This window comes from Crotalus tigris, unplaced genomic scaffold (genome assembly GCF_016545835.1).
Source record: "Crotalus tigris isolate CLP2741 ecotype Arizona unplaced genomic scaffold, ASM1654583v1 scf7180000018371.15429387391:27106975, whole genome shotgun sequence".
NCBI classification, from domain to species: Eukaryota; Metazoa; Chordata; class Lepidosauria; order Squamata; family Viperidae; genus Crotalus; species Crotalus tigris.
The window spans coordinates 26,106,756-26,132,910 of record NW_024096970.1 but is presented as its reverse complement, the minus strand read 5'-3'; the positions used below and the strand labels follow the sequence as shown (position 1 = coordinate 26,132,910).

General features: G+C 35.6%; 3 protein-coding genes across 9 annotated transcripts in view; 1 reads left to right on the top strand and 2 right to left on the bottom strand.

Moving 5' to 3' along the window:
- HEATR5A (HEAT repeat containing 5A) overlaps positions 1-10,639 on the bottom strand; it is a 78,463-nt gene extending 67,824 nt beyond the window's left edge. For 2 of the 4 annotated variants that reach the window (XM_039351889.1, XM_039351892.1), the window contains exons 1-2: positions 8,818-8,993; positions 8,546-8,687 (exon numbers count right to left, since the gene is read on the bottom strand). The gene's annotated coding sequence lies outside the window, so the exon portion shown is untranslated. The other 2 variants (XM_039351890.1, XM_039351891.1) reach the window with 2 other exon arrangements.
- A 57-nt stretch (positions 10,640-10,696) lies between these two features.
- DTD2 (D-aminoacyl-tRNA deacylase 2) lies at positions 10,697-16,684 on the bottom strand. 3 transcript variants are annotated; one of them, XM_039351894.1, is made up of 4 exons: positions 16,496-16,684; positions 15,440-15,509; positions 13,682-14,023; positions 10,697-10,855 (listed from the first exon to the last, which is right to left on the bottom strand). In XM_039351894.1, exons 1-3 carry the CDS (start codon positions 16,604-16,606, stop codon positions 13,698-13,700), a joined length of 507 nt encoding a protein of 168 aa, XP_039207828.1. In that variant the 5' UTR covers positions 16,607-16,684; the 3' UTR covers positions 10,697-10,855; positions 13,682-13,697. The 3 variants fall into 3 exon arrangements, with proteins under 3 accessions (XP_039207828.1, XP_039207827.1, XP_039207829.1); XM_039351893.1 differs by lacking the exon at positions 10,697-10,855 and having other exon boundaries at positions 13,462-14,023; XM_039351895.1 differs by lacking the exons at positions 10,697-10,855; positions 16,496-16,684 and adding an exon at positions 16,073-16,457 and having other exon boundaries at positions 13,462-14,023.
- Positions 16,685-18,275: 1,591 nt separating this feature from the next.
- The window catches only part of NUBPL (nucleotide binding protein like), a 73,837-nt gene continuing 65,957 nt past the window's right edge, over positions 18,276-26,155 (top strand). The window contains exons 1-3 of one of the 2 annotated variants that reach the window (XM_039351885.1): positions 18,276-18,535; positions 18,733-18,880; positions 21,832-21,866. In XM_039351885.1, coding sequence (XP_039207819.1) covers positions 18,473-18,535; positions 18,733-18,880; positions 21,832-21,866 — 246 coding nt within the window. In that variant the 5' untranslated portion in view covers positions 18,276-18,472. Of the gene's footprint in view, positions 18,536-18,732; positions 18,881-21,831; positions 21,867-26,155 lie in introns of those variants that run through there. The other variant, XM_039351887.1, reaches the window with a different exon arrangement.

The window sequence follows — 26,155 nt, the reverse complement described above, 5'->3', positions numbered from 1 at the left end:
CACAGTGAGCACTTCCAGTATAATATTTTAAAGTCTAAGAACCCTTGGAACATATAAGTTAAAATACAGTGATTAAAAATGGAATGTTTATTTCTTGCCCAAACATAAACTCAAAGAATAATTAGTTGTATTCATTTGGGAATCACATGGATTCATTTATAATTTTAGGGAATAGCATTATTTTAGCTTTTGGGAACTGCTGTTCTAAAAACCAAACATTAAACATTCTCTCCATATAGGATTGATTTAGTAATAATAATAATAATAATAATAATAATAATAATAATAATAATAATAATAATAATAATGTTGGAAGGGACCTTGGAGGTCATCTAGTCCAACCCCCTGCTCAGGCAGGAAACCCTATAGCATTTCAGACAAATGGCTGTCCAGTTTCTTCTTAAAAACTTCCAGTATTGGAGCATTCACCACTTCTGGAGGCAGGTTGTTCCACTGGTTAATTGTTCTAACTGTCAGAAAGTTTCTCCTTAGTTCTAGGTTGCTTCTCTCTTTGGTTAGTTTCCACCTATTGCTTCTTGTCCTGCCTTCAGGTGCTTTGGAAAATAGCTTGATTCCCTCTTCTTTGTGGCAGCCCCTGAGATATTGAAACATTGCTATCATGTCCCCCCTCATCCTTCTCTTCATTAAACTAGACATACCCAATTCCAGCAACAGTTCCTTATATGGTTTAGCCTCTCCTAATCATCTTTGTTGCTCTTCTCTGTACTCTTTCTAGAGTCTCAACATCTTTTTTACATCATGGTGACCAAAACTGGATGCAGTATTCCAAGTGTGGCCTTACCAAAGCATTGTAAAGTGGTATTAATACTTCACGTGATCTTGATTCTATCCCTCTGTTAATGCAGCCTAGCATTGTGTTGGCTTTTTTGGCAGCCGCAGCACACTTAGAGTTTTCCTCTAGGAACATGTTTATTAGCTACAAAACATCTGCATGGTCAAAAGTGAAACCAAGACTAAGGTTTCCTCCAAAAAGTTACAATATTACAAAGTTAAACTTCCCATCCCAGTACTATGCAATCAACTACATTTACCAATAGAATAGTTTGGCGGGCTTTCTAACAAAATGCCCAGTCCCCAGTCTAATGAACAGAAATGACCTTGGTTCCCACGGGAAGAGAATTGTTTAGATTAGCATAAAAACTCTTATCACCCTCCTCCCATGCTCCTGGGGCATATTTGTAAATATAAAATAAATCATAAGGTGAAGTATTGAATGTTGTTTGGAATCAGAAATGTATTTGGTTGCATAAATAGCCACTTGCTTTGAAATATAATCCAAAAAATCTGCTGTATCACACCACAGGATTTATATTTGAGTAAATTATATTGACTTCAGTAATGCTCTTTGTCCCCCAAAATATTGCACCTATATGGGTGAAAACTTTCACGATATTGCCAGGTTAGTAGCAATGGAAAGGCTGTAAATAGTTTACTGTTTGAATATTAATACTCTCAAAAAAGACCAAGTTAAAGTCCATACAGATCCTAATAGAAATGGAGAATATCTAGAGAAAATATAGTAGTTATAGTACATGACAACTATCATGCAATTCCTATTTGCTTTACCACACATGCCTCAATGTGATAGGTATTGTTTTTGTAAAATAAAATGTGTGGCCCTTTCTACAGTATATTTGCCACCCTAATGTCATTTAGAAATGAGGTTATTATTTTCAATAGGACTTATTACCTAGCAAATGAATCTAGCTTACATTAAGAGGATTTTGTTCCTCTGTGTAGAAACCAGCTATCATAACAGTATAAATAATTAATAAGCCTGTTCTCTTAAATTACATCAGATAATCAGATCTCAGTGGACAGCTTAACTGCATTCATGTCTGTCTCTTCTTTTAATGGCATAAATTCTCTTCTCCCTACAATTAAATTATACTATGACAATACAAAGAATTTACCCTGAAATTCATGAGGAAAATCAGCTTTCAGAAGAAAACTCCAGACAAGTTTATACAAAATTGACAAAAATATTTGTAGAAACATGTATTACATATTGTCATGTTTTGTAGAAATGTTCAGTCCATTGAGAAAATAAATCATTGGCAATACTTCATATAAATTAATGATCATATAAAGTAAAACATGAAATTATAAAGATGCATACTTTTATTCTCAAGTTAACTCTTGAATTTGATGAATACTATACAATCTGAGCCAACTGAATTCCCTTTACATGTACGCGTCTTTCATTATCCTTTTTTTTCTGAATTATTTTATTTAAGACTTCATAGGCTCCATGATGAAAAAATAATACTTTCCCGTGGGAACCAAGGTCATTTCTTTCTCTTTTTTTAAACAAATTTTATTGTTTTTTTAAAGTTCTTAAAGCAATATATTCAGGACACACCATGGTGCTGGGGTAATCAAACATCTTAAAACAAGACATTATATATACATAATATAATCAATACGTCCAATATTCCCTCTCTTTTTCCCTCAAATAGCATAGTATATTTAGAATACCCAATTCTAGCTTAAATTTATTCAACCTGAACCTGTTTTTAAGCTTCATCAATTTCTACCATAATCAAATTAACTTTAAATAAAAACATTTTCAATTCAAATATCCCTTCCACATATGTTCTACTTTCTTAATTTTATCAAAATCTTATTTGTTTCTTCTTCCATTAATCTCCCTTATTTAGAGTAAAATATTAATCTATCCTATACCTATCAAATCTATCAATTGATCTATCTCTTCAAGCTAAAAAAAATCATACCTTAAATCATGTCATTCTATTAAACAAAATTCAAGTCTCTAGTTAATTATCATGACTAATAACGTCCATATCATCAGAAAATCATATCATCTTATTAAATTTCAATTAACTATTAGTTCACTTCAAATCTGAAACATCTCTTCAATTTTCATCATTCCATTACATCATAATTTTCATAGTAATAAACCTAACATTCTAAAAGGAACATTCCTAGTATTCTAAATTGTCTTTAATCCCTTATATAGAAAGATATCTCGTTTTTAAACAAAAATATTAATCTATCCTAGACACATCTAAATGTATGTGTTTATCAAACTATTCTCTAGATATCTAATCCTTCACTTAATCAATCTCTTTAAGTTAACAAATTAATATCAAACCTTAAATCATTTCAATATTTAATTAACATTCAATTAATTATTGATTCATTCCAACTCTAAGATATCTTTTTTACTTCAAACTCAAAATCTCAGTCCTTAGATCAGACCATAGTTCTAGGTTGCCTTTAATCCAATTTAAGAAATTTTAAATTTCATTTTTCAATCTTATTCTAGCTTTCCTCTTTTGCCAGGTAGGTTTCCATAACAGGGCTTCCCTTTCAGATAATAGGTCTCTTTTTGTTGCTTGTAGTGTCACTTGATTTGATACAGACCATATTGATCTCTGATTTAATCCTGTTTCTCTTGTCCATAAAGCCTTGTTGCTTCAGAAGTCCAAAGTTCGGTCTTTGCTTTTCTTGGTCTTGCTTGTAAGGCAAAATAAGATTCTCCTTATCCTCAGTTAAAACCTTTTCTTGTATAATCTGTTTTGTAGAGTAGTCAAGTGTAATCTGGAAGTCAGTTTTAAGTTTTAAAGTAGAGATTCTGGCTCTTGATTCTGTAGTAGCCTATTTTATTGTAGTACATATTTCTTCTTTAGCCTCATATATCTTTTCCAGTATATGTTTACAGTTTAAATGTGATTGAGGCTTCTCCATTTTAGCAATAGTTGAAGAAGAATCCTTTTCCTTTTTATTGAAGGTTACAGTTGAACATTATCCACCCCCACAAATCACACAGCTAGCTCAAATTATCTTTTTTCCTGAAAAACAGTTTGAAGGCCAAAGCTCTCTCATCTCCAAATAAACAATCCAATATTAACTTTTGACCAGTACGTGTCCTCAGTGAGCTACAAAGACTTCTTCAAATGCCATTTCTTCCTTTTTTCTATCTTTAAAGGGAGAATAGAAAAAAAATACTCTGCCAATATAATACCGCTCCAAAAAGCACAAAAACCAGTTTTTTTCTACAGCACAATGTAAGTAGGAATAGAATATAGTCTTTAAATGAATATTTATTTATTTTTTCTGTCCTTTTTGTAAACCGCGTTTGTTCCCACGATTACTAAAGCCGCTTTCTCCAGACGGGGAAATAATAGCACAAACAGCTTCTACAGGCAAAAACAGCAGGGGTATGGGGAGGAACAAAAGGGGTCTCACCCGGATCATCCGCGGTGGGTCTTTAACGCTTAGATGACGATGTGACTTTCGGCTGGTGCAGCAGGATGATCGGCAGGCCGATCTTTGCTCTGTCGGCCCTAAGGAGAAGCTAGAGACTCGGGGGAAGCTGCCGCCCTCCCCTATCTTACCAGCTGGCCTCCTCCTTGGTGGTCACCCCTCCAGGGCGACGTTCGATCCCCTAAAGGGTCTACCAGCGAAGGAAACGCTGGACGGCCTGGAGAGAAGTTTCCAGGCATGACCAGCGTCGCCACATTCCAGAATTGGAAGTCCAAACTAAGGTCATTTCTGTTCATTAGACTGGGGGCTGGGCATTTTGTTAGAAAGCCCACCAAACTATTCTATTGAGAAATGTAGTTGATTGCATAGTACTGGGGTGGGAAGTTTAACTTTGTAATATTGTAACTTTTTGGAGGAAACTTTAGTCTTGGTTTTACTTTTGACCATGCAGATGCTTTGTAGCTAATAAACATGTTCTTAGAGGAAAACTCAAGCCTCAGAGTTCTGTTTTAGTTGGTCTCATCTATCGGAACCATGACAGGCCACCAGTGCAGTAAGTTCTTTAGATTCATTAGGTATGACATGAATAAATGGGTGCACATTCTACATATACCGAATTGTTACCAATGACATGTGAATGGGAATGTTTAAAAGAGGTGGTAGGAATCAACTTGTTGTACCACCCAACAATTTGGGAATTAGCTTTTCTAATTCAAAACCCTTCCAATATATGAATCTACTGATGCACCATATATAAATATGACCCAATTTATTTTTGATTTGTATATAATAAACTAAGATTATCTCACTTCAGAACTGTATAAATGTGATTCATCCCTGAGTTTGAAAATCCCTATGCACTTCCTTGAGAACAAGTGCTACTTAACCAAATGAGGAACATATCTGAGCAAACATCTATTGGATGAAACAGCAGCAGAGGCCCTAGCATTTTTGTGGTGCAATTTTCCCTTCTGCTCATAAAAGAGACATTCTATTCATGATTAACTACAGTAACATACATATCAATGACATAATGAACTTTCCTCCCACAAGATAACTGTAATAAATAAATAGGATGAATATTCGAAGTATATTAAAGGTTTGCAACATGAAAAGATTACACATCAATGACTACTGCAAACTATAAAAATTCATATTTGCAATAGGGAAAATATCTGTAGCTTGGGTGTAGGATGAGGATGAAGGTTTGTTCTCCGAGCTTGTGGATTAGTTTCCGAATGTTTGAATATTCATTAAAAAAATTCAAATATATTTTAATTCTATCTTGACATTTCTCTTGCCTTACCTCAGTGGTTCTCAACCTTTTTAATGCCGCGACCCCCAACCGGTCGTAAGTCGAGGACTACTCAACCGGTCGTAACTCAAGGACTACTCAACTGGTGCAGCACCGTTTGCAAAATGGGACTTTTGGCGGGCTCAGCAGGGCAGAGACAGCCTGGACAATTCCTATTGGCTTTTGAAAGCCAATAGAATTAGACTCTATTCAAGAGAGTCTATTCTATTGGCTTTCAAAAGCCAATAGAATAAAAGGGAGTAGCATAGCTAAGGAAAAGGGGAAAAAATGGTGGACTGCTTTGTTTGGCGACCCCCATGAAATGGTTGTTCGACCCCAACTGGGGTCCTGACCCACAGGTTGAGAACGACTGCCTTACCTGAAATTATTAACATCTGTAATTTTTCTGTAAAAATATGTCATTGTTGCTTAACTATATAATAAGACCATATTCAATTCTCACAGTCAACTCAAATCTATGAAGCATAAATTATAATTCTATTTAATTACATGGTAGTCCTAAGAAAGAAAAAAGTGTGTACCTAGTTTTGGCATTCATTAAGAACACTAAATCTTGGCAAAGAAAGGATATCAATATAATCAGTCAATAGAACCATTACCCAAATTCTCATTTTAGTTCATTACCATGAAATTTTAATGATTTAAAAAAGAACATACATAAAAATACTTCTGGAATAATATGCTGCTAACAATGATCTCCATCCTTATGTGGTTAAAAAGTATCTGCAGACATGGGAGACCCTGAATAGTTGCATAACTACATAATATTTCAGACCTGTTCTCCTTAAGCAAAGAAAATCCCCTAATAAAAGACTGATCATGATAGGAGGCATAGAATATTGTAAGTATCTGGAAGAAAGGGGAGAGCAGATTAAAATATTCTGAAGAAAAATGTGATTGACAGACTATAATTAAATGTTAAAATGATTTGAAAGGGTAATTAGAGGAACTATTTTATAATCTTGTAACTATACAACACATTCTTATTACCAGTTATTCCATTATAAAGGAAAAAATGGAGGATGGACTGTTACATACCATCTTGAATTCTTGGAAAAGAGACAAAATATAAATCTAATGAAAAAGTAAATGTAAGAAACAAAAATAGTCTTGTATCAAGTTTTCTTGCTATGTTAAAGAAAGGAGTTGAATAATATATAGCATTTAGCATCTGAGTATACAATCCAGTGCAATCCATTCAGTAAAGCTAAGCATTTTTCTAAACCAGTTAGGAGATAGACAATAGTACCTATGTAATTAATACTTTTTTTTTTAAAAAAAGAAATACTTACACAAGTCCCACAATTCCTTTTATGTAGACACTATGTTTTCAGCTAAACTATGCCACTAGCTAAGTTTCTGTGAGAATGGGTCAAAATGGCTGTTCTATCTCAAAATAAATTTGGTTATTTGACAAAAAAAAAAGTTTTAGCTGCTAAATGTTGGTATTCTATACAATAAATATTTTTCTACCGCAATTTGAGGTACTCATTAAAAACATTTCTTGGTTTTCAATATTGTGAAACATGGAATAAATTTGTGCTGCAAAGTCAGGGATAAACTGGTCTATTCATGAATTTCACTCAATACTTTTTCCCTTTCCTTTTCTCCAGCCTATCTGACTTTATGACCCATGTCACACTAGCTTTTATTGTTCTGTCTATTCTGACTTTCTGTTGATCTCTGTTAAGATCTCCAATCTTCCTCTTGGGATTTAGAGGTGCTTTTTTAAAAAGTGGGCCTAAAAATGAAATCAATTTGAAATGTTTAACAAACATGTAAACTATATGCTCTTGTATAGTATATATCAAATAGGACCTTCAGAAAGAATAGTCAATCTTATATTCTCATGGAGAAAATCTAACTATAGGGTCGTTTAGAGTCAACACCAACTTGTGTTACTGTATTGTTTAAAGATAACAGTTGTATGTGAAAGTTTATTACAAAATTAAATGTTTTGTTAAATACTTTGTTAATTACAGTATGGAAAATGACTTGAACTTAAAATTTTTCAAAACTTCCATAACTTCAAATTTGATTCCTTTAACTTTTATATGAAGCAACAGGATAAAGGGTGTGTGTGTGTGTGTGATATTTCTTGTTGTGAAGGGTCTTTGGTGCTCTCTGATCTTAGATGTTTTCTTCAGACATTTCATTATCCAATTAGAAAACATCATCAGTGTTAGTCACTGATGATGTTACCTTGTTGGGTAATGAAATGTCTGCAGGAGAACAACCAAGATCAGAGAGCACAAAGACCCTTCCATGAGATAGAAATACTCTTATACTGATATTTCTTGTATTACTACAAATTGGAACATATTCCATAGTTATTAAAATTATACCCTTGCAGGGTCTACAGCAAAGTGTGAATTCCAAAATGATGCCATGTATACTATATCATCACACAAATGCTATAACTTATTTCCATCCTTACATCGGATACAAGTATGCAAGTCATAGCATTTGTGTTATCACATGGTAACTTCTCTCTCTCTCTCTCTCTCTCTCTCTCTCTCTCTCTCTCTCTCTCTCTCTCTCTCTCTCTCTCTCTCCCTCCCTCCCTCTCCCTCCCTAATCTCTACAGGTACCCAGAACTACAAGCATCATCCTGTTCCATATTCATAATGGATTACTTTGAATATCAAAGAAACTAAAAGAGAGAGAGAATATAACACATCAACAATCAAAAACCACCCTGTTTTGGAATATTTGCTGAATATTTTAATTCTGCAAATAGGAACCACAGTACAGTATCAGATCCATTCATACTTCCCCCAAATGTATTTTCCTTGGGCTGCAGACCTAGAGATTTTTCTTTTTTAAAAAAAGTTATTCCCATTTAACAGAGTCTGGCATGCATTGATCCATAACCTTTTAAAAAGTTATTTTTTACACCTCTTCCTCTTTTTAATTTTTTTTTACATCTCTTCCTCGATTACATATCACTCACACTATATAGTTTCGATGAGCGCCTACCTTTAGTTACAATCATTCCCTGGAGAGCTTCTCGCCGCCCGCCGTCTCTCCCCCGCATCAGTTAAACTGAGTTAACAATGTGGCTTCTCTCTCCTGACGTGTCCCCAAGCTCGGCACGCTTTTTGCCAGCCGCCAACGCTCCCTAAGGAAAGAGATTCTTCTCACCCATCTGCAGCCGCCGCCTCCCGAGTGGGCGAGCCCAGCCAGCCTCTCCCGTCCGGCACCAGGAAAAGGAGGGCAACGAGGAGCTCCGACAACTCAGGGAAACTGACCGGCCTGTAGGGAGCCTCTGCCAGGGGAAAGCTGGCGGGCTGGCGGCACAGGGCGGGGTTCTGCTCCGGCTGCCACCGCGCCGGGATCGGAATTCGCCCTCCGCCTCTGCCTCTCCGGGGAAACCCGCACGCTCCCTTCAGTCAGGAGGAGGAGTTGCTGGCGGGGCCACCTTCGTCCTCTTACCCCTTCTCCGCTTGAATTGGCTTTTAGGGCCGCCTAATCGGTCCCGGAGCCATCGAGCGGCTCCGATCCCTCCGCCAAAGCGGCCGAGCAACGCTGGGAAGCTGCTTTCTCAGACCTAAAGGGAAGTTGTTGATTTCGTTCTTCCTCCCTGCGCGACTCCTTCTCTGCAGCCACTTGCACGGCCACGCTCTGTGGCGCTCCTGTCACAGTTACCCTCCCTGTGTCTACTCTAAAGCGTGGGTGCTGTACATCTTTTAAAATTTCAATTATCCTGAACTGGAAGTTGAGGAATGGCTTGATTTTTTTTTTTCAGTACTGTAACGAAGCTGTTTACTTTGGTTTTCAAGCCTCAAATCCTGTGGGGGTCTCTTGTTTTCCCAGCTGGGCTGAGAAAGCACTTGTGCTTCAATGCGCTCTTGGAAACGGGCCCAGTTTTCAGCTTGAAAGGCAAGTCACTCCACCTTGCTTGAATTTCTCAGTGGCTTCAAACCTGAATCCCGTTCATAAGACTTGCCAAGCTAAATGTCATTTCTGTTATGTGAATTCTGTGATGAGTTAATGTGTCACTGAACATAGATCATAAATTCATAAACTCTATCTAAACATGACTCAGCATATTATGTGAAGAACCATGGCATTTAACACAATACGACAGCCTCTGTTCACAAAATGCGTTTAGTTCATTTGTACAGCTTGGATGTGCAGATTCTGTTTCAAACAGCCTGAAAGATGCTAATCTGTGCCTCCAAATATTTGGGTTATAGCTAGCACCTTGAATTGCATTTGGAAACAAATCAATAACTATTGCTCTTTTAACAATGACATACCATTGGTATAATAGGCATGACAGGTTCTGTGTGAGCCAAAGATTTCAGGTGGTTTCAAGACAACCTATATCAGACATGTCAAACTCACGTCATGTGATGTTGTGCGACGTATCGGAGCTTTTCCCCTATTTTTGGCAATGCGTGGGCGCGGTTTCATCCTGACGCGTCCCACCTGTGGGCTAGCAGTTTGACATTCCTGTTCTATATAGTCCAGATGACTATGACTACTCATACCCAAGTGACAAGGGTATGAGTTATTGCAGTTACTATAATCAATGCCTCTAATTGCAGAAAAGGCAACAACTGGCCAGAGCTGGTCAAAGGCTCTCTTACCACAGCCTCCACCTGCTTTCCACCTGTTTTCCAGTAGGAACTGCAAGTCCAGAATGATCCAAAGAGCAAATGTGCAGTGCAATTTTTAAAAATCTGAACTTCATTCAGATAAATCCTAGTGTCCCTTTACCATCATGAGTCAATTTTAGCATTGGGAGGGAGACAATGTGAGAACCATATTTTATTTCAATTTATTCATTTGAAAGCCAAGAATTACAGAAGTTATACCTATGTCCTGAATGCATCAACAAAGGAGACAGGTGGAATTTAGGTCCTTATTAGGAAAAGAAGAGATTGATCATGCTACAATCCAGCATCCATTGATGCCATAATCCTGCCAAAAGTCATGGCAAAAATCTCCAAAATTAAAAAGTATTTTTATTAAGAATTATAATTGCAAAGATAAAAATACAAAAAAATGTAAGAAAAGATGCATAAGAAAATAAGAATGTAGTAATGAAAAAGAAATATATAAAGAAGTGACTTTATCACAAATATAAATAATTTTAGTAATTTATCACCTTAGAACAGGTATGTCAAACTGCTGGCCTACGGGCTGGATGCGTCACGCCAAAACCGTGCCCACCCCTTTGCTGGCAATGGGGAAAAAGTCCTGATATGTCGTGCAACATCATGTGACATCGCAAGTTTGACATGCCTTAGAAGACAAATTATCTCCTCTTCACATATAAATCTGGGAAGTAAAAATTAAATATGGGAATCAGATGCTTAATTAAATAATTTAGTTAAATATGGGAACATTTAAATGTTCTCATTTAATTTAAATATTTAATAAATCCCTAAAGTCTTGTCATTTTAGGCCTGATCAACAAAAGTCTACTGGAAATACCAATGTATCTGTTTTAACATTAATAAACATTGAATAAACCAACTTTATATTCCTTATTTTTACTTTTAACAACCTTGATCTTCAAATGATGTTTTAGAATTTTATTTTTTCTTTGTGCTTTCTAAGAAAATTCTTCAAAGCTAGAAGTTGTTGTTAATTGTGAAGTCATGTCCGACCCATCGTGACCCCATGGACAACATTCCTCCAGGTCTTCCTGTCCTCTTACCATTTTCTGGAGTCCATTTAAGTTCACACCTACTGCTTCAGTGACTCCATCCAGCCACCTCATTCTCTGTCGTCCCCTTCTAGCAGCTAGAAGTGGAACTCACCAAATTTGCATAAGACACTAAGGTGGTAGGAATAGCCAACACCCCAGAAGAAAAGCTCAGGATCCAAAAAGATCTTGACAGATTTGAACAATGGGCCCTATCCAACAAAATGAAATTTAATGTGGAGAAAAGCAAGGATTTACAGTTAGGCAGGAAAAACCAAAAGTACAAGTACAGATTAGGCAAAACTGGCTCGAAAACAGTAACTGTGAGAGGGACCTTGGAGTCCTAGTGGATGATCATTTAAAAAGGGGTCAGCAGTGTGCAGCAGCAGCCAAAAAGCTAATACAATCCTTGGTTGTATAAGTAGAGACACAGAATCAAAATCATGTGAAGTATCAGGACTGCTTTATAAAGCCTTAGGCCACATCTGGAATGCTGCATCCAGTTTTGGTCATCTCATTCAAAACAGATGTTGAGACTTTGGAAAAAGTGCAAAGAAGAGCAACTAAGATGATTAAAGGCCTGGAGACTAAAACATATGAAGAACGGTTGCAGGATTTGGTTTTAGCTACTCTAGAGAAAAGAAGAACTGGGGAAGGGGAGGTCATGATAGCAGTAGTCCAGTATTTAAGAAATTGCCACAAAGAGGAGGGAGTCAACTTATTTTCCAAAGAACCAGAGGGCAGGACAAGAAATGATGGATGGAAACTAATCAAGGAAAGAAGACAATTAACTAGTGGAACAGCTTGCTTCATCACTGGAGATTTTTAAGAGACTTGACAGTTACTTGTCTGAAATGGTATAGGGTCTCCTGCTTGAGCAGGGGGTTGGACTAGAAGACCTCCAATATCCCTTCCAGCTCTATTCTGATTGATTGAAGTCTCTTTTGTAAATCCAATGTAGGAAAATTATCCTGGTCACTGTCTTAATTTTTATTGTATGTTTCTTTTAATTAATAAGACATAAGCGGGTTTCCTTTGTAGTCTAGTATAGCATCTTTTTCTATGTCATTCTTGTAGGCTGCCATTACTAAATATACTTTAAAATAGGTCTCAATGTTTTCAGGTAAAACTTGTTCCTCTTACAAACCATTTTTAATACTATCTAAGAAGCAGACTTAGGTCTGCTTAAAATTAGGTCCCTGGTTCAAAAATGTCTTTCAATATATCCAATGTTAAAATATTTTGTTTCATTCTGTATTAGTAAATCACATTTGTTATTCTCCTTTAATTTTAATATTTAGTGTCCAACCTTCAAAGTCTCATTCTATCATGTTCAAGATTTTTAAAAAGCACTTTTCCATGGTAAGGTTTATTATAATTAATCATAATAAACCTTATTTGGACCTTTTTTTTACTTTTCAAAATCAAAATTCTAATTATCCTTTTTCTATTTATTAAAAAAATATATATGTGTGCATACATGCACCTCTGAGTCTCCTGGAAACTGCCTGGACAAGACCCTGCAGTTTTTTTGTCAAGATTTCAGAAATGGTTTGCCCAAAGTCATCAAACTGTCTAGTGTACAGCAGAAGAAATTTTGTTATAGTAATAGAATATAGGTTAGACGTAATAGGAAATATATGGTCTCTGTGTGTGTGTGTGTGTGTGTGTAAGTGTATATAGATAGGGTTAATAGGGTGTGTGTACAGTGTGCATGTGTGTTTGTGTATGTGTGTGTGTGTGTGTGTGTGTAAGTATGTGTGGGCAGAAAAGAAACTATATAGGTTAAGAGTTGGATGAAAACATTCATGAACCAAAACAACCTTCTGTTGTAGCTTTTTGTTTTTAGTGATAGAATTATTGTTTGTTTTCAAAGTTTGATAAAGAAGAAATATAAGATCATGTAGTTAATAGTAATAATGATGATGTTGGAAGGGATCTTGGAGGTCATCGAGTCCAATCCCCTGCTCAGACAGGAAACCCTATACCATTTCAGACAAATGGCTGTCCAACCTCTTCTTAAAGACGTCCAGTGTTGGAGCATTAACTGCTTATGGAGGCAGGTTATTCCACTGATTAACTGTTCTAACTATCACGAAATTTTTCCTTAGTTCTAGGTTGCTTCTCTTCTTGATTAGGTTCCATCCATTGCTTCTTGTCCTGCCTTCAGGTGCTCTGGAGAATAGCCTGACTCCCTCTTTTTTGTGGCAGCCCCCGAGATATTGGAACACTGCTATTATGTCACCCCTCATTCTTTTCTTCATTAGATTAGACATTCCCAATTCCAGCAACCGTTCCTTATGTTTTAGCCTCCAGTCCCCTGATCATCTTTGTTCCTCTTCTCTGTACTCTTTCTAGAGTACAAAAGAAATATATCCATGTGGACCTAAGTTATTGGTAGACGTTTCTATTTTCTTTGCACACAAACATTAGCATCAAGTTAAGGATATTGTTACCTGTAGCGCATATTTCTCAAAACTCAATCAGATGAGTGAAAGGTCCATTTGTATCTACTCTCAGTACTTGTCGGTTTCCATATGTGCCATGCTTCAGGACTACATCAGCTTCTGCACATTTGACATTAGCAGCCAGTTGTTTTTCACACTGAATCACAAACTGGGAATAGAGTTCTAACCCAATTTCTTTTTCAATGTTAGCATGATATTGCATTCTTCTTCCTTTCAATTTACCACCCAGTGTGCCTTGTGGTATTACAAGTATGTTGCCTGGCAAATCCAAAACAGACACATATTTGCCATCTTCACATTCGCTTAATTTCACATTCAGGATTGTATTGACTACAAAAAGACAATAGGGGAGAATTATTGATTAGCAGGTTCAAACATATCATACATTATCAATAATGCATGTTTAAATTATATTTATTTATTGAACACATTTATACTTTAGCTTTTAGTATAAAAAAACCTTAAAAGAACAAGTTTGTGGATCAGTAAAATAATACAGGTCCTGCTCACATAGTCTAAAAAACAAGATGCAAAGGAAAGAACAGGGAGGAGAAAACAAATGAAAATATTCATGCATCAATTCTTAATGGTCAAATGCAGCGATGACAGCACCTACTGTATAAATTGAAATGCAAGTAGTGTGAAGTTTTTTATATCGGCTCAAATAGAACATTTATTTACATGCTAGTTCCCTCTACTGGCTCCCTGAAGCATTGATTTTTCTACACAGAACTGTTCTCTAAAAGTTTCTCTCCAGCAAACAATAAGTCTCATGACCCTTTTTCAAACAACTATCTGTAATATTGAGATGCCATTCTCAATATTTATTTACTAGTTGAAGTAAGGTCTAACTAAACTATTTCTAAGGACTACTTCCTATTTATTTAATTAATAAATATATATGAATTGATTTTGTCAAAACAATTTAAAAACTATAAAAACAGAGGTACTTGTCTAACTTCTGCAGGCTTGGATAGTAGTGAAAATTGGACTGGCTCAGGTTTGTGGAGTTTTTTGGCACTGACAAGTAAATTGTGTGCCTATGATTTAGCTGCCTGTTGTATTCGTGTCGGAAGCAATTACAAAGCCAACCAAAGGATGCTTCTAGATGGAAAGCATTTGCCGATGATTTAGCTGAGTGCGTTTTATACAATATTGGATATAGGGCCTCAGAAGCAACAAAGGATTTTGGCCTTATCTGTACTTTTAGAAGAGGAATTGTACAGCACAGCACAGCACATTGCTGGAAGTGGTTGATGAGGTAAGAAAATCTCATCCCCGTCCCATCCATCTCTTAATTCTGGTTTTAGTATAGTTTTTAAAATCTTAATCTGTGTAGTTTTAATGTTTTAATGATTTTTTTCTTCTTGTTTTATAACCTGTAAACAGCTGACAATCACCTGACTGAGATGGGTGGCATAAACATGTAATAAATAAATAAAAATAAATAAAATTGTGTTGTTGCCACTTCCCTGTTTATTTCCAAATCAAACCATACAAAAATTAGTTTAAAAAATTAAATTTACATATCAATGATACTTAGATCTAAAGATAAATATAGGAATTCTATTAATGATGTTCATTGCCTCTATTAACAAGAACTGGACATAGGTACAATTGTAGTTTAGAAGGAAATGTCTGTCCTGGTTAACCTTTCTCACAGAACAAACTTTTGTTTGCACACAAACACAATACATACACTGCTTTTAATCACTAGTTCTAAGAATATTTTATTTGGAAACCTACCCATTTTGGGAATAATATCTTCACCAGCCCCTTTGAAGAAACATACATAGATAATAAGACCACGTTGGATCTATATAAAATGACAAACATATATTGAAGTATTGTTATATATTGATTGATTTGGAGTGTGTTTTACTGTTTACTGTAATTTAAAAACAATATTCTGAGTCCAAATAGTACAGGTGCACAATCCTACAAATTTCGATTAACAAATAAGATTCACCAAGTTAAATGAGGTTTGATTCCTGATTACTGAGTAGTCAGGAAAAATAATTTATTTCAAAATACATTGATAAAATGTTCGTGTTTCTGTGTTTTTGTTTGTTTTGTTTGGCATGCTAAGGATGCCAAAGCTTCATTTTTAAAACAAAGGAAACTAAGAGTTTATGCTGGATTAAATTAGAAGTCTTCCCTATTGAAATTCCAAATATCACACATTTAGAAATACAGTATATTTTAGTGACAAAGTACTAAATATTTTTATGTTCCAGACGTCCTAAAGACCTGTATCATATTTTTACACGTATTTTGAAATATGCTCAGAATAAACATATGGCTGCTGTTTCTATCAACTGCATAAGAAAAATCAGAAGGTGCCTACATATTTTTGAAAATATCATTCAATGGATTTACCACAAGCTGCAGAAGAGACATGTGCAATCTTAACGAGTTATGTCAGTAGATGTCACACTGGTCAAAGCAAGCGAATTTTTACATGCGGTAAAATCCTAAACCATTAAGTATATTTTTCGGTGCCGGAAATGTTTCTAGTAAGTTAGTTTGGGCACCAGAGGGCAGGCATGTTAATAACCAGGTGAAGTACTTCCGTATTATGAAAAATTCGTTACGGATTACTGCAATAATGCATATTACGAGTTCCTGTTTATTTCAAGAAGGCAGATTATATACAACATGAAAATCTAATTTGCAGTGTTGAAAGATAGCGATATGAACTGCGGATCTCGGGGACAGGTCTGTAGGATTACAGTGATACAAGCATGCAGGAAAGCAAAGAATTTGGCCATCAACCGGCAAGATTCGCAATGCTAATATTACCTCTACCCATCTGGCTTCGGAATCCGGCTCAGCAGGCTTCACTTGCAGCTGCGCGTGCAGACACTGTTGCAAAAGCACACGAGCTAGTGGATTCAGGTTTGGGTCAGCCATAAATGCACACACACACACAAACGGGCAACTCAGAGGAACGCAAACGCGGCCTCTAGTCTTTTTCTCAAGCACCTCCTCCACTTCCTCCTCCAAGATGAAAACTCCTCCCACTTCTTTTCTGTATTCTTTTCTCTGTACCCCATGGCTATAGACTCGTTTAGAGACAATTCGTTTCTCTGCCTTCACACATGTACAAAACTAGAAAGCAGTACAAACTGTCCATTGAAAATAGTAGCTGAATTTAGAATTATTTCACAAAGCTTGACAACACAAGAGAATCTAACTGGTTCCTTCTGTTTTGTAAATTAGACACATTTATGGGACAATATTAAACTCAACTCTTTTTAGTCTCTTTTAAATGTTCTGTGACACAATCAAATGACTGAAAGAAAAAAGGAAGACTAAATAAAAGATTCTGCATTTTTATGGAACTCAAGAGGATTACAATAAATTTGGGGAAATAAGTGAAGCTGGTTCCAGGACTCTGGTTAAAAAAGGCAAGAAATACCTGGGATGCCTATAGAGCACTCTACTTAATAGGAGGCTGAAAAAGGGTTTTGTTTTCTGATGGGAGTTAGGAAACTGACCCAGACTTTTTTGGGACATCATTTCGGGTATAGTTCTCAATCTTTGATCTAGTTACTATGGGAAAAACATGGTTACCCAAAGAGCTATGTTTAAATTTCATGTTGTTGTTAATTGCGAAGTCGTGTCCAACCCATCGCGACCCCATGGACAACGTTCCTCCAGGTCTTCCTGTCCTCTACCATAAATGTCATGTACTTTAGAGGAAAATTTATTCTTTTTGACTCCATGTTTTACATCCAAGCAACATAAGGGGCAGCAGGCAGTCCTTCCAATCATTTTTAAAATGTATTTCCTTTCTTGGGTAAACTAGCACAACTGTGCTAGGTCACTTGCTTTTTGTGTAAGTGGGAGGAGAAGGTGGGCTGTATAAAAAAGAACTAAAAACTTTAAAAAGCAATTTAAAACTGATGCTATAGCAGGCTGTTTAAGAGATTAATAATATTGGGGGTTACACCTCTTGCAATGTTGTGGGAACAATCTCACCGTGGCTCCAATCCCGTTGGGAAAAAGTGGTGAACACGTTTTACTGCGTTCTGAATAGGTTTGAATGACCGGAGGACCCTTCCCTTCTGTGCCTGTGTCCTAAAGATGCCTACTGGGCCCTCGAGAGGTTTGCTTTTCTAATTCTCAGGAGACCTGGTGGGGAAAGTCTCCAATAACGCAGACGAGGTTTCTTGTGTACATCCTTCCACAGCTGTAATATTTGATGGGAATAGCTGGAAAAGGTTTTGCCCTCGCAGTCTTTAAAAGATTCCAGACCCTTAAGGAAGTAACCCATTAAATCGGTGTTTCTCAACCTTGACAACTTTAAGATGTGTGAACTTTAACTCCAATAATTCATCAGCCACTATGCTGAGTTGCCAAGGGTGAGAAACCTATGAAATAAAACGCAGTGAGCAAAGGGAAACGCGGGAAGTGTTTCCTCTGCAAGTGCCGTTCTAGCAAATAGAGTCTACTCTATAGTTCCTCGAGATAAAAAACAAAAGAACCGCTCTAGCTTTATTGTACCGGAAGTAATTTATCAAGAACTGGTGCCTGGAAGTGTCTAGTTATGTATCAGTTTCTCACGGGTGACCCTTCCGGCTTAGTTTCCTTCATTTCCTGTAAGATTTGAGGCGAGCGGCTCCTCGCAGAATGTAACTCTATCGTTTTAACTCTTAGTTGTCAGATTCACCTAAGTGGTGAATTGCTTATTGTCAATTTCCTTCGCTGAAAACTGTAGGGGAGCTGCTCGAGAATAACTCCTGTTAATACTGAAGGGAATTTCGAACAAGATAAATGGTTGGCAATCTCTTCTCCATAAGGTGGCTAAACCTAGTGGCGGCAAATTTGAAAAAAATGGTAGGCTTTTAATGCTCAGGTTTTTGTCTGGCTTGTTGCATAAGTGTGATACCTGACTTGCTATCATATGCAACAGTAATGATTCTGTAGTTATGGAATTGTAAGAGGTTCAAGAAAAATAGCAGGCAATTAACTGTGAGATGGGACATTTTCTTAGGTTGCCTTTGAACGTGTACATTCTTGCTTTTTCTTTAAAGTCATCAAATACAAAGGATGGTGTCCTCCAAGACAAGCGTAGCAAGATCATGGCTAGAGGGCTTCCGAAGCAAAAGCCGATTGAAGGAGTTAAGCAAGTGCTGCTTGTAGCTTCTGGTAAAGGGGGCGTAGGAAAGTCCACAACTGCTGGTAAGACGTTCATATTATGTTGGGAAACGTTTTAATATGTGCGTTCCATATATTACTATTATTACATTTTCCCTGCCTTTTGTATATGTGTGTGTGTATATACATACACACACATTTACTCAAGACAGCAAATGATACAAGAATAGCATCAAAGGGAATAGTTTTTTTAAGGCTAATTAAGAAGTTCAGTCCTAAAGAAGAAGCCTTTTTTTTCTGATTTATCCAATACTCCACCTGCTAGTTGTGTTGGGTGCTGACCCGCTAATGGCCAACAAATACTTTGTCTTCTCTAACTTGCCTTATTTCTTGGCTTAATGATTAGGAAGAAAGAGACAGAGATCTAGGATCAGACTGCAGATAAATAGCACCCTGGCTGAAAATAATTCACTGTTTTCTTTCTTTCTTTTTTTAAAAAATATATTTTATTGATTTTTTAATTTTTAAGAAGAAGTACTTAGGAGTTAAAGCGCATTATGGACTTGGTTATTTGTATAGTTGGTTAATGTTAGTTAGAATATGATTATTATATTTGTTACCCTGTACTCAGCTCTGGGAATTGGGGGAGGGAGAGGGTTTTTTTTTAGGGTGGGTGGGTTTTAGGGTGTATATTGTAACTTTTATAAAACTTTTCAATAAAAAAAGAAGTACTTAGGACACACCATGATGTTTGGGTAATCAGACATTCAAATGTGAAAACATAAATAAACAACTCAACTTAATACATTCACTGTCTCCTCTCTATTTCCCTCAAGTAACATAATACGTTTAAAATATTCCATTTCTAAATTAAATTTCTATTATTACTAAACCTGTTTTAAAACTTTATCAGTTTACAATTACCAAGATCAAATTTAACTTTAAATCAAGAAGTTATCAATTCAGGTATCCCTTCCAGATATATTCTAGTTCTTAATTTCTCTCATCCCTCCTTTTATCACCAATCTCATTTATTTCTTCTTCCATTACACAATAGCTATCTTACTTAAAAAAATAATATTAAACCTTAATTCACTTCAATTCATTACACAAACTTCAAATTTCATCCAATTGATTGTCATACCTTATCACATCTATGTTATTGTACAAAAAAACCATCTAACTAAATTAAAACATTCCATTAATTATTAAAACCATCCCAATTTAAAAAATCAACATTTTTTCAATTCCAATATCTAGTTTTCGTCAAAATATATTTATTATTCTAAAAGGTATTCTTAAACTATTTAAAATATCCGTTCTAAAAATCACCCTCATGTATATATGTTTATATTTTTTCTTGCTTCTAACTCTAAAATCATAATCCTTAAAACAAACCATAAATCCACCATTGCCTTTTAAGCCATTACACAATTTAAAATTTTTCTTTTCAGTCTAATTCTGGCTTTTTTCCTGTGCCAAGAAGGTTTCCATAGGATCTATCTTTGTTGCTTGCAGTAGCCTTTGAAATAATGGAAATTCTATCCTCTGCATTAGAGGTCTATTTCTCTCCTCCTTGAAGCGTCGTTGCTTTGTAGTTTGAAATCTCAGTCTTTGCTTCTTCTGTTCCTCTAAAGTTGCAGATGGCAGGTTTGTAAGATAGAATAAGTTCCTCTTTTTTCTCTTTTGACTCCTCTTCTAATATATTTTGATTTATACCATAGTCAGATGTAGCCTGGGCGTCCATTTGAACATTTGAAGTGAAATCCCTGGATCTTAGTTCTGTAGTAAACTTTTTCATTGTAGCACATATTTCTGCAGTAGCCTCATAGATCTTTTCCAATATAAGTGTACAGTTTAAATGTGACTGAGGTTTCTCCATTTTGATAGTAATTAAAAAGAGTCTCTTTTTTCTTTTTTGTGGAGGCTATATTTAATATAATTTAGGCAATATCCACCCCCACAGTTCCCACAGTTACCCAGCTTATCTTTCCTCTTCAAAAGTATTTTGAAGGTCAGCTATCTTCAAACCAAGTAACCAGAGGGTGCAGTATTAAATTTTCGCCACTAGATGTCCTCAGTAAGTTGAAAAAGGTCTTTTCCAAATGCCATTTCCCCTTTTCTATCTTTTAAGTATAACGTGAAAAAGAAATAATCTTCCAGCATAGGATGATAGTAGAGTTGTTAGAAAAAGAGGAAAAGAACAGAATTTTTTTTTCTGTACCCCCAAAAATATAAAAGTAAATATAATCTTTAAAATTTTGTTCTATTTTCATAGAACGCCTTTCTTCCCCAAAAATGTAGAAGCTGCCTTTTCAAGCCAGGGAAGTAATTCCAACAAGGCTCTTTCAGGTAGCACCCAGCTCCCTGCAAATCTGCCTTCATCCACCTCAGTCATCCTTTGGGTTATATCCCACTTTTGGTAAAGTAAGGGAAACGAAGGCCAGGAGATCCTTTTTCTCAGTTATTGCTCCAGCCTTACAAAATAGACTCCCATAGAATTAAGATTCATGCCATCATCTGTCTTAACTTTTGGGAAGGTATTTAAGTTCAAATGACTAGTGAATTGCCACTGCTTTTTGATTTCAGATTACTGTGTTTAATCTTTATCTTATATTTTGGTTTATGTTAACTATTAAATCGTGTATTTGTATTGAATTATAAATCTTCATGAGACTTCATTGATTTGATGCTCTCTATACATAAATAAGAATCAAGATCCCATGCAGTTTTTGGGTGTTATAGCATTAAGATTAAACACAATAATTTGAAGTTAAACACAATAACTTGAAGATTAAACTTAAAATATACAGATTACAGATAAAATATAAAATATACAGGTTATGCTTCCCAAGGCTTTATTTTCAGTATTACTGGCTGTGGATTAGAATAGCTACAACTCATTGATTCATTGCCCACAATTTTTTTTTTAAAAAAAATATAGCTCAGCAATGAAGACACATTCCTTTTATTGATTGAACTTTTGATGTTAACGCTGCAAGAATTTTGCTAAATTCCTTTTCTTCTTTTTTCAGTAAATGTAGCCCTTGGATTGTCAACAAATGAACCGGTAAGTGATCACTGAAAATTTGTTTCAGGTATTAATAGATATATTACTAATTTCTCTTCGGGAATAGGTTTAAACCGGTTGCAGTATTGTGATTTCAGTTTTAGATAATATAGTAAAGGTTAAATTCTTTTCCCCTCCAGGATTCTTTGAATAAGAATGTTGAAGAAAATGTGAAAATGATTATTTCTAATTGCAACATGAATATCTGTTGCCCAACTATTATGGAGTACTATACACTGTTTTAGTATAATCACTGATGGGAGCAATAAAACGTATTCTTAGCATTAAGATTCAGTTTTACAATTTGAGGCATGCATATATCTCCTTGTATAGAATCGTAAAATAGGAAGGGACCTTGGAAGTCTTCTAGTCCAAGCCTCTGCCCAAGGCAGGAATCCTTGTACTATCTCAGACAAATAGTCCTATCTTTTCTTGAAAACCTTCCAGTAATGGACCACCCATAGCTCCTTGAGGCAAGATGTTCCACTGCTTAATAATTCTTACTGTCAGGAAATTCCTCATTTCCAGGCTGGATCTCCTCTGATGAGCTTCCAGCCATTGCTCCTTGCCGTATCCTCAGGTGGTATGAGACAAAATTATTCTCTCTTCCCTGTGCCAGCCCTTCAAGTATTGGAAGACAGCTATCATGCCTTCCTTCAGTTTTCTCTTTGTTAAGCTAAACGTAGCTAGTTCCTTTAGCTGTTCACCTTTGTTGTTCCTCTCTATTCTCTTTCTAGGGCCTCAGCATCTTTCTTGTGTTGTGGAGATTAGAACCATACTCAATATCATAAATGTGGACTTACCAGTGCAGTATAGAGCATTACTATTACTTCCCGTGCAAAGGTCAGGATGAGTAATACCTGGTTTGGAATTTGTGATAAAAAAGTAAATATGAACTGTCAGCATAATATGATAATAAAAAAGAAAAATACATTTTTCAAGATGCATCAGATTATAATTTAAAAATGCTGGGAAGTAATGCAGTTTCAGTTTTAATTCAGTCACCTCAACTAATGTGTCTAGTTCCAGTTTCAGAAAAAAAAAGAACAGCTTCAGAGAAAGATGGTAAGGATTATTATAGATCTAAATGTTAAGTTCTGTGAAGAAAGGTTGAAGGAACAGGCCATGTTTAGCCTTAAGAAGATGAAGAGGAGTTAAGAAAACATTTTTCAAATAGTTGAACAAATGTCATGCAGAAGGAAATCATGATCTGTTCTACCATTCCACAGCAGGACATGGATTAATATATTTAAGTTAGAGGAAGATATATTCTAATTTTATTCATGTATTTGTTTGATTTGTATCTCTTTCCTTTTTGAGCCCAAGGTTTCATATGTTTTTCTCTATAAAACAATTCTTTGAGGTAATGCTATAATTTGGTAATAGAAGTAAATGCTCAGTGGCTCTCTTTCATTGGATTCAAATGAAGCCAACTTCTATTTGACAGGGATGCATTAATGTGGATTCCTGCACTGAGCAGTTGATGAGACTTCATAGATAAATGCTATGGTGTCTTCCAACTTTGATACATTAAATACAGTGTATAATATCGTCATAGCCCTTTTTGTTGATAGATTTTATTTAGTGTATGATAATGAAATAAAACAAAAATATCTGCATGTGGAATAAATTTTTGGAGTTTACATATTTTTGTAATTTCTCCTTGACATGTCCCCATGCCATCACTCTGCTAAACACCTAACTCCCACAACACTGTCTTATGCCTAAAGATATTTACCCATGTAGTAGGCTGTATTGTGCTATTATCTTTGTCATCTTCTCATCTTTTCCATCTTTTAATTCTGATCTTTCTCACATCTTTTCTACTATGTTCTCCTATTGGTATATTATGATTTATAAATTGTATCTTATGATTTTTTTAATTATTATTAAATTTTTATTAAGTACAAAGAAAAAAAGGATTAAAAACATTGAACATGGTAAATCGTCTTTGACTGACATCTCAGTCTATATTGTACATTAATTACATATAATATACCTATATACAACTATACATTTCTAATCTCTATCTCAGTTTATCTTTACTGTGACCTCCATTTTTTCCCCTCCATCCATAAAATTTATTCCATATTTGATAAAATTCTGTTTCTTCCTGATTTTTTAATCTTTTTGTTATCCTATCTAGTTCTGCGCAATACATAATTTTCTTTATTAATGCTTCCCCACTCGGTACTTCCATTGCTTTCCACTTTTGAGCAAATAGTATCCTTGCTGCTGTGACCATATGGATAATTAAATATGTGTCCTCTTTATTTACATTTTTCTCTAGTATTCCTAATAGTAATGTCTCCGGTTTGTATTGAATGTTTTGCCTAGTCATTTCTATTGCCCAATCCCAGACCATATGCCAATACACCTGTGCTTCTCTATAAGTCCACCATACATGAAAAAAGGTGCCCTTTTCTTTTTTACATTTCCAACACTTAGATTAATATCCGTTATACATTTTGGCTAATCTGGCCGGAGGGAGATGCCATCTGTAAACCATCTTATACAGGTTTTCTTTATATGATGTTGCCACTGTGATTTTGTTATTTCGCTCCCATACCTGCTGCCATTGATCCATATTTATATTATATCCTAGATCTATTGCCCATGTCACCATTGTTTCTTTAACATGCTCGTCATATAGCTTATGTTCCGACAGGTGTTTATAAATATTCTTTATTTGTTTTTTCTCCAGGCCTAGCAGTATTTTATCTAACCCCGTATCTTGTCTGTTAATTCCCCATTCTTGCTTATCCGTCATGTATCTTGCTTGTATCTGGAGATAAGACCATCACTCCATGTCTATTCTTTGTTGTTTTAGCTCTTGTTTTTGTTTTAAATAACCTTCTTCTGTCAAGATGTCTTTATATATAATAGCTTTGTCTGTCCTGTACAAATTGGGGTATGTGACTGCCTCCAATGGCGATAGCCAAACCGGGATCTTTGTGTAATATTGATGTTTAACTATATTCCAGCTTTTTATTAATTCTTGCCGAACCTTATGTCTTAAAAAATATTGGTGGTTTCTGCTTTGCCCCATCCATATGTGAGCATGCCAGCCCTGCTGGAGGTCATAACCTTCTAAATGTAAACATCTTTTATTTTCTAAGGTTATCCAGTCTCTAATCCATGTTAGGGCCGCTGCTTGGTAATATAGCTCCCAATCTGGGAAACCTAAACCTCCCCTCTCTTTGGCATCCTGTAATGCCTTTAATTTTATTCTTGCCTTCTTACCAGACCACACATATTCTAAGGTTAATTTATTCAGCTCCTTGAAAAATTTCTTGTCTAATTGAATTGGAATATTCTGAAACAGGAATATCATTTTAGATAAGATGTTCATTTTCACTGCGGCAATTCTCCCGAGTAATGAGAGATGTACATTTTTCCAGTGGTCTAAATCTACTTTTATATTCTTGACCAATTTGCCATAATTGTCTTTTTTAATTGATGAGCAGCGAGCTGAAATAACTATCCCTAAATATTTTAATTTGGAAATTACTTGTATACCTAATTTTGCCTCGAGGTTTCCTTTTTGTATGTTAGTCATGTTTTTTGTGATAATCTTTGTTTTGTTTCTATTTATTTTCGAACCTGCCAGATCCCCATACTCTTCCAATATTTTGAATAATTTCTGGCCTGATTGTTCTGGGTCTTCTAATATAAATGCTAAGTCATCTGCATAAGCTTGAAGTTTGTATGTTTCTTTCTTGATCTTAAGTCCTTTAATCTGCTCTTCTTGTCTTACTATTCTAGCAAGAATTTCTAATGTATATATGGATAACAGTGGCGAGAGAGGACATCCTTGTCTTGTGCCTTTCTGTATGTTGAATTTATCAGTGGCCTCTCCATTTAGAATATATTGTTCAGAATATATTGCGGTTATCACATTTAAAAATTTTCCCCCAACATCCATTGATTTTAGTTAACATTGTCAAAAGCCTTCTGTGCATCAAGGAACAGAAGTGCCACTTGATGATCGCTATGCAATTCATAAAATTCAAGGATGTCTAAAATTGGTCTTATATTCTGCTTAGTCTGCATGTTTGGTAAAAACCCATTTTGATCCGAATGTATGAAATCAACTAGGTATTTTTTGAATCTCTCTGCCATTATTGAGGCAAAAATTTTATAGTCAGAATTCAATAATGATATAGGTCTATAATTTTGTATCCGTGTTTTTTCCGCTTCTTCTTTTGGAATCAATATTATATTTGCCTCCGACCAGGACTTAGGTATTTTAGCATCGGTTAATACTGTGTTGAAAACTTCTAGTAGGT

Coding starts and splice junctions, on each gene's coding strand:
- DTD2 (XM_039351894.1), bottom strand. CDS start 16,606: ATGGCTGACCCAAACCTGAATCCACTAGCTCGTGTGCTTTTGCAACAG. Junction 15,510..16,495: donor CCGAAGCCAGATGGGTAGAG/GTAATATTAGCA, acceptor CATTTTATATAG/ATCCAACGTGGTCTTATTAT. Junction 14,024..15,439: donor AGATATTATTCCCAAAATGG/GTAGGTTTCCAA, acceptor GTCTTTTTGTAG/TCAATACAATCCTGAATGTG.